The sequence below is a fragment of the Cornus florida genome, unplaced genomic scaffold, assembly GCF_030987335.1.
Source record: "Cornus florida cultivar Cherokee Brave unplaced genomic scaffold, ASM3098733v1 CherokeeBrave_3.0.0_Hap2_Chr04, whole genome shotgun sequence".
In the NCBI taxonomy this organism is placed as follows: Eukaryota; Viridiplantae; Streptophyta; class Magnoliopsida; order Cornales; family Cornaceae; genus Cornus; species Cornus florida.
Genome location: NW_026775574.1, coordinates 95007397 through 95016404, shown reverse-complemented (window position 1 = coordinate 95016404; position 9008 = coordinate 95007397). Strand labels below are relative to the sequence as shown.

The following is a 9008-nucleotide window of genomic DNA, read 5'->3' as shown; positions in this document are numbered from 1 at the left end:
AAATTATAAGATGCCCTGCGGGGACTATCAAAAAAGTGTATTTAACGACAAAGTAACAATTTGCCCTCACTGAAAATGTTAATTACAAAATTACCTTTTAGTGAAATACTGTCATTTTATGTGTCAAATGCAATATGAACAACATTGCAACAACACATCACCTTATTATATTAACTACTTAGTACTTAACACTATTGCCAAACACGACCTAATTACACTACTTATTTTAGAGCCAAACACGACCTTACACATACGGCTCTCTCTCTATGCTCTCGTGTTCATTACTTGACCATCCCCGACGGTAATCTGGTTGTGTTTGTGTGAGAAAAAATACAGAGGAGGAGGAAGAGATGACCAAGAAGCCTAGTGGACCTCGCGTTCCTTAAGTAACAATCACATAGTACCAACAGCGAAGCAGCGATGAGGACGACGACCACCTCCATCGTCCGTCCATGGCCACCACTGCCACCGTCATCGTTCTCTCTACCCCACAAAGATTCTTCTTCTCCCAAAACAAAAAACAATAAAAATTGTTTTGGTTGCAAAGATATGTGTTTAAATTAGGGGATTTGATTGAAAGAATTAACACAAATATTCGGGGAGTTGTGATTGGGTTGGTTTGGTGATAGGCGACAATAGATTTTTTGGACTTTTGTGATTGAATTTTTAGCATTTGTGATTGGGTCTTGTTGCTAGAATTTAGGGTCTTGTGATTGGATTGCCGACGATTGTGATCGGTCACCCACAATGATATTTTTGGTTGATCAAACAGCAAAACAAAGATCCGCATAATAATGTTTGTGGTTGATCATCAAGCCGCAAAACAAAGATATTTTCTTCTTTGGGGTTATGCGTTTGACTCTTTAATTTTGTAGGAAAGTTCGGTTCCAATAGCTCGAAAACATAGAGAATGGGGGTGTTGTTGCTTGTTGCAACTTTAAATTTTTGGTTGGGTTCCAAAGGTTCAAAAATAGAGAGAGTGGGAGTCTTAAGGACGAATCCAGGAATTGTCAATGGATAGGCTAGTATTAAGAATTTAGGGTTTGTTTGGCTTGGGTCTTGTTTAAAAACTGTGGCTTAACTCTTGGGCTTGTTTGGATCGGCTAATTTTTTTTTTTTTTTTTTGGGCAAATACTACTACTAATTTTTTAATTTTTTTTATTGGGCTAAATTTATCTATAGTAATTAATTAATTAATTAATTAATTAATTTATTTATTTATTTATTTTTTTTGGGGGGGGGGGGGAAGGGGGGTCGAATGATCAGGCCCACCTGATTGCCTCCCCTACATCCGCCCTATGGAGTCTTGTTGCTTGTTGTAACTTTAAAAAATTTTTTCTCACTATCTTCAATTTCTTGTTGGAGTTGGAGGTGGATTAGAGAGAGATAGAGGTGTATTGTAGAGAAAGGGAGAGGCGGTGGTGGCGTCCATGGATGCCGGAGGTGGCTGGTTGGGGAAGAATAAAAATTAGGGTTTGTGTTGGTGAAGAGAGATGACGATTTGGTGTTGCATGAGGTCGAGAGAGAGGGAGAGATGGTGGTGGCATCCATGGATGTTGGAGGTGGCTGAATGGGAAAGAATAAAAATTAGGGTTTGTGATGGTGGAGAGAGATGACGATTTGGTGTTGAATTTTGTATTCTCGATAAGATGTATATGTATTACGTTATACGTATATATGTGTGTACGTGTACTACAACATATGTATTTGTATATAAGGGTATGATTGTCATTTTTAATTTATAGAATATAGTCATGACCAAAATTTAACGGAACGGTGCCACTTGTATGTTGTTTTTTTTTTTAAAGTGGGGATAGTTTAGGTGGTTTTCTGTAATTAAAAAAAAAAGAAAAAGAAAAAGAAATTGTTAATGGTGTTTCTTGGGGAGAGCAAAGTTTAGGTTTTATTTTTTGAACTTTACCCTTTAATCTCTAGATACACCAATATAAAGAGCAGGGAGGTCAATGGTCACGTCCAGCCAGGCACAAACCATAGTCTAGCTCCGATGTGCACCTTATTTGATTTGGATAAATAGATATTACAAAAACAAAAAAAGAAAGAAATAAAAAAGAAGTGGGTGTACGAATATTTTGCAAATTAAAAGTAATTAAAAATAAAAAGTTGATATGTTCCCTTTCTGAAGTGAACCCGATTAGACATCATCGCATGTGCTCTTTGTGGGTCTTTTTCCTCTATCAATCACATGGCTCTTGGTGTTTGAAGTCTCCCCTGTTTCCTCTGCTTGAGTTGTGGGCTCTCTGGCTGCCTTTTTAATTTTTTTAGGAAAATAAAAAAAACTCAAATAATTAACCACCCATTGTCTATCTTTAATGTATATGCTCTTATTTATTTATTTTTGCATCTGTGCGTGCAAAAATTCATGTGCGTGTATAATGGGCATTGTGACTTCAAAATTGATGCAATAAGTCTTTCCACCGAAGGACTTCCAAGTCAAGTCAATGAAGTCACCGTTACTGTAGAATCGGTGCAATAAGTCGTTCCAAAGTTAAAAGAATACAAGTCAAGTCATTAGTGATCCAAAATGTATTGCTAAAAGTTTCTTTCTTGACAGTACTAAAGCCTAGAAATTTGAAAAAAAAAAAATGGGCAGCCATGATCCCCTAAAACATGACATATTATTATTATAAACCAGTAATTATTACTTTTTTTTTTTTTTTTTTTCTATATTGGAAACTGATATAGCTTGTTTTTAATAGTGTAGGAAATGAAATTTGAAAATATCTGAAATCGGATTGTGATAAAATAAGAAGAAATTAAATTTAGGTGAACACAAACACTCCTTAACTTAGGCCTTTTCTTTTTCTTTACACCTACTAAATACGATGAAAAAGTATGAAATAATGAATTGGATTGTATTTCAATCATGATTTACGAGTAGTTAGTGAATAAAGAAATACTCACTAGTTCTATACTTATTAGTGGGTAGAACGTTCAGTTCTTCAATGTGTCCTTGTTCAAGTTTTCCTTCTTCCTATTTTGCTAAAACACAGAGAGAAATAAATACTCTTTATGTTGTGTTCGGTAAGGTAAGAATGAAAGAAAATGTATTGAAAGAAAATAGGAAGGGAGGAATGAATACGAAGAATGACCCATTATTTTTTCTTTACAAATTCTCATCCGTAAAAAAATGGTAGAAAAAATAAAAAGAAGATAAGTGGACTATTATAAAAGTTTTAATTTAAATACTATCTTAAATTATATAAGTTTTAAATTACAATACTATCCTCTATAAATTACCATATATATATAAATATTATTGAATATAATGATAAAAGTAATTAAAACATTCTTCTTTCTTTTCTCTTTTCTAGTGATGTCACATCTTCTTTATTTCCTATCAAACGTGACATTTTCTTCCCTAGGATTTTAGGACAATATTCAAAATGCACTCTAATGACATTTTATGATCACCCTGGTGTGAATAGCATTATCCTAATGTAAAATTCAGTGAAAATATCATCTGGTCTAAAACTAGCATTCCTAAAGAGAGAGAGAGAAAAAAAAAAAAAATAAAAAAATAAAAAAATGATTTAATTAATCCAAGAAAATGACCTGCGATTAATCACTCCAAACTTCACCGTGCTTTCATCAGACTACCATCTCTCTGTCACTGTCAACAGAAAATGAGGACAAAAAGGAGACCTCAGACTTGGCTGTAAATTCAGAGTCACTGCTCAAACCCATACAAGATCAATCTCGAAGACTGACTAAAATAATTGAAAGAAACCCTAGAAAAACACAAGCTCTACGTCCTTCAAAGCACCAGGAATAAATAAATATTAAAATAAATTAAAAAATGTAGCAACAAAACAAAGAGTTCGTGCCACATAAGTCCGTGCAAACTGTTTCTTCACGGATTGAATTGTAGGAGTCACGGATTGTGTATTGAAATTCGCAAAGCACCAACAACATTCCAAACAATCCAGTTTGTGTTAATCGATCCCTTTGGGATTCTTTAGACGGACTTGACGAGTTCGGATTCTGTGCTATAGTAGTCCTTGCTGAATCCTGTTATAACGTTTCTTAATTTATTTAAATAATATTATAATACATTAATAAATGTATTGAAATATAATTTAATATTCAAAAATGATTTTAACACACCTGTTTTAACGCTATTGGTTCTTAATTTCAAAATCTGATAAAATTTAAAACAGAAATAAAGAAGAAATGTGTTAAAAATAAATCGAAGTGTGTTGAAAAATTATGTAACATGTATTAGTTACAGCAGAGGATTCATTCAGACACTATATGTACTACATTCTTCTTTCTTTTATCTTTATTTCATTTATGAAATTAACCATTCACGGGTTGCCCATAAATTTCAGCTATAAATCTTAGAATCAAAGCCATCAAAACCCAAGAGAGGAAGAGAATATAGTACTAGTTGTAGTAGTCCTTTAGGAACCCAAAGTAGGCATGGGTTCATTAAAGCTCACAGCAATGTTTTTCATATGCATGATCTTCATGCTAGTGTCATTGCCACCCATCTATGCTTGTGGCTACTGTACACCACCACAACCACCCCACCGCCGTCCTCATCCGCCCAAGACTCCCCGGAAGCATCCACCGTCCACCAAGCACCCACCGCACCACGGAGGAGGGCGTCCTCCGAAGGTGTCACCGCCTTCAGTCAACCCGCCAATAATTGTCCCACCAATCATCATGCCACCTCCGGTCATATCGCCACCAGTTATAGTGCCTCCTATAATAAATCCTCCGGTTATAATTAAGCCACCTACTACTCCGTACCCACCTTATACCGGTCCTCCTGGAGGCGGCGGTGGTGGACCACCACCGGGTGTAAGTCCACCGCCTACAACTCAACCGAAGTGTCCGATTAACGCGCTGAAGCTAGGGCTTTGTGTGGATGTGCTTGGAGGTTTGGTGCATATTGGGCTAGGGAATCCAGTTGAGAATGTGTGCTGCCCAGTGCTTAAAGGGTTGTTGGAGCTTGAAGCAGCTGTTTGTCTATGCACTACCATAAGGCTTAAACTACTTAATCTCAACATTTTCATTCCTCTTGCACTTCAAGCACTAATCACTTGTGGGAAGACTCCTCCACCTGGTTTTGTGTGCCCTCCTCTCTAAGTGTACTTCAATGTTGTCATCCTGGAATTTTAGGTTCTTTAGTGTCTTTGCTTTTTTTCTTTTTTTTTTTTATTTTTTTTATTGTGGTTTTTTTTTTTTTTTTTTTTAACTGTAATTTGTATTAGGGTTTGGATCATTTGCTGTTTTCAAAAGTAGGATTTTAAGGGTATGTGTGAATTGAGGGGGCACATTTTGAATTTCATGTGCTGCATATCTTTTTTCCCAACTCTCACCTACTTTCGCACCCAAATTGTAGGTCCTAAATCAGTACAAATAACATTACTTTAAGTTATGTTTGGGAATATCAAATTGACGTCTTAAAAATAAAATTGAAAAAAATTTAATTTAAACGTACTGTATTTGCGCTCCAAAGAGATATTCTAGCACTCCATTTATATTTTTATTAAATTAAAATAATAAAAACGTCCCTCTCTCTTCTCTCCTCCGATCGCTTATCTCATCTACAAACCCTAAACTGTCTTCTCCTCATGGCCTCCACCACCACTTACAACTCAATCAAAATAGTGACCCATCAGTACCATACTGTAGGTAAGTAAGTTCAAAATAAACAATTATGGTGACTCACACTCAGTGGGTTTGTATCTTATTATATATAAAAAGCTGATTGTGACAAAGATTGTTCACGAGAGCATAGATGGTGGATAAAGGGACTATTATATTTCAAATGGTCACCCTCAATGTCACTCCTTAAAAGTAGATTGCATCTCGTGACATATGATTCAGAATTAAGAGACGGGTGGTAAAATATTTAGATAGATCAATAATAGAGGACATGACAACAAAATTATTAGCATCGATATATATATATATAGATATATATATATATATATATAATGATAATAATAATAATAAATGGAATATTAATTTGTTGGTGATACTATATCATCCATATTGCTCAAACATTAAAGTATTTTATTAGTAAATACTTTATGATCGATATATATACATAGGATCAAACATTGTGAGAAGGAATGAGAAACAAAAATTATGACACACCATTGATTGCAAGAAGTTAATTAGCAAAATTAACGAAAATTCTGGTATGATCATGTTCTTCTGGGATTTTTATCTAGGTGCGACGGTGCGAAACTAGTGGTACTACATAATATGTAGGGTAGGACCAGCTTGTGTTTTGTATGTGGGGGTCACATAACCATTTTTCTAGCATCTAAAAGTAGGGCTATGAAGAGGAAAGGCCAGAAAAATTAGCTTATATTTTAAGTTTATGACCAAGCTAGTTACCCTCCAAATTTGCGAGCGGTGGGATCACTAGCTTGTGGAAGATAATACACCGTTTGAACCGCGAACGGTTAAACTGACCGACACAGTTTCCAAAGAATTTTGACGAGTTTGTTTTTACTGAATTTTTTTTTTATTTTCAATCGAAATTGGGCGAACAATTAATGCTGGTGACATACCTTTGACACCCATTTTGGTATTTGGGCCTTGAATGATATTTGGGCTGAATTTAGTCTGGATTAGTTATCAGGTTGGACTGAAGGTTGGGCTGAGAGTCATCTACATCGACATGGATTACCATCATGGGAGAAATGATGTGGCAGATGTTGCAAAGTTACATGCAACATGCGAGAGCACTAATCGGATAGAAAATTTTTGAACAATGAGATGATGGATAGGATTTAGGATTTATGTGTAATATTTATCGTGTATTTGGTTTTAGTTAAGAAGTAGTGTTTATCTATGACAGTCAATTTTGAATTTATTTGCAGTTATGATATAGAGTAGTATCGCATTTAGAAAACTTATATATAGGATTTGTCTACGAATTATTTTATAAATAAAAAAAAACGAGTAATAGTGGTCCAGCATTCTTAGAATTTTTAATTTATTTATTTGCTTTCTCAAGCTCTTTCCCATAATAACATTCCTCTAAATCTCTCTCCATGTCTTTCTTTCTATATCTATTTCTCCCATTTTTTAATTTTCTCAAACGTTACTATAATTATTCATTGATAAAGATCTTTTAATTAAGCCATTTCTTGAACTCAAAAAAGGGAGGCACGCCCGCATCATATCAATCCCGAATCGGATCTTAAGAGCCGATTTTAGCGTCAACACATGCACTTTTGTTTTTTGTTGCGAAATTCAATCGGTGTCCCAACACTGCATCTTGTAGTTCCTTAGAAAACTGTTGAATCGGTGTCCCAACACTACAAGGACAAAATCATTCATTCATTATCCTGTGTGAATGTTTATAGTTTCCATTTTGTCAAAGAATGTATTCAAAATTGTAGATGATTGCCATATATATATATATATATATATATATATATATATATATATATATATATATTCTCGGTAAATAAACTTTATTGAAAAGAAATATATAAGATAACCAGGGTTTGAAGAACCTCACAAAAAAAGACCAGGATCCTCTCTTTGTTCCTCTTTTTGTCCCGTCATTATTATGTGCATTTAAATCGATTCCGTAATAATTTTAAATCGTTAATGTAATTACTTGAAATTGACAACTTAATAACTACATAAATTAAGGTGTTGATTTCTAGCTTTAATGGTTTTGACATTGTTGTTATACAAGTGTTGTATATGTGATTACAATGTTGCTAGTGTGTTGTAATGGTGATTTAATAGTGATGGGTGAGAATTGGAGAAGATCGGGATCCCACGAACAAAGCGATTGCCACGATTAATCACATACCAGATTAATCACATACCACCCACGATTAATATAATCAACCACCATTCACGTAACACATACACGTTAACATGAACAACATACCCATACCCATGTACTAAACGCGTATTTTTGCATTATTCTCAAGTCTCAACACTCTCCCCTTAATGCAGAAATACCCCACTCTTAATTTTTCTCTTAAATAAACAAAATTCTCCAATGGTAATGGCTTTGTGAATATGTTTGCAAGAAGTATAGTACTTCATTTGGATGTCTTGATTGGTGATCAATTCTCTGATGAAGCGATGACGTATCTCTATATGCTTTGTGCATCCATGATGAACATGATTCTTCGTCATTGCAATGGTAGATTGATTGTCACAGTAAAGTGTAGTTGCTCCATCTTGTAATTGTTTCATGTCTCAGGAAATCCTTCGTAGCCAAACAGCTTGGCATGCCGTTGTAGTAACTGCTATATATTCTGCCTCTGATGAAGAGAGAGCGGTTGATTGTTGCTTCTTTGAACACCATGAAATTGCGCCTGAACCAAGGCTAAAAATATAGCTAGAGGTGCTCCTCCGGTCTTCAATTGAACCTGGCCAATCACTGTCAGAAAAATCACGTAACTCAAATTTGTAGTGTAGTTATAATAAATACCATAAGAGGAAGTTCCCCTTAGGTATCGTAACACCCGCTTTGCTGCTCCCAAGTGAATCTTGTTTGGACTTGACATGAATCTTGATAACAGGCTTGTTGCAAACATAATATTTGGCCGACTGTTGGTGAGGTATAACATACTGCCAACCAAACTTTTATATGCCATGATATGAGCTTAAGATATCAGGATCAGTGATTAGGAAGTGTATATTGCCTTAGGATGCATAACTGGATATAGTGGATAGTTGTGTGCCTTGGTAGATCATGATACTCATGCCTACTATATGTGTGTTTTGCATGTTACCTACTATCCAGTTGAAGCTGCCTTATGGTGAAAGGTGGTGGCGGTGGTGGTGGTGGCGGTGGTAACGGTGGAGAAAGGCGGGTGGCGGTAGAGAAAGACGGTGGCGGTGATGAAAAATAGTAGTGGTGGGAAGTGGTGGTTATGGTGAAAGGCGGTGGTGGAAGGTAGTGGTCGTTGTTGCGACAAATGAAGGCAGTGTCGGTGGTTAAAGACGGTGACGGTGGAAAGCGGTGGGTGGTGGTGAAATTCGGTGGCAGT

The 9008-nt window shown here is 35.5% G+C and overlaps 1 protein-coding gene across 1 annotated transcript; it reads left to right on the top strand.

Moving 5' to 3' along the window:
- The first annotated feature begins 4321 nt into the window (after positions 1–4321).
- Positions 4322–5338, top strand: LOC132302341 (36.4 kDa proline-rich protein). Its single transcript, XM_059799177.1, has one exon. The coding sequence runs from the start codon at positions 4441–4443 to the stop codon at positions 5110–5112; it is 672 nt and encodes a 223-aa protein (XP_059655160.1). The 5' UTR covers positions 4322–4440; the 3' UTR covers positions 5113–5338.
- The last annotated feature ends 3670 nt before the right edge of the window (positions 5339–9008 follow it).

Excerpts from the sequence above, each read along its gene's own strand:
- LOC132302341 (XM_059799177.1), top strand. The coding sequence starts at position 4,441 with ATGGGTTCATTAAAGCTCACAGCAATGTTTTTCATATGCATGATCTTC.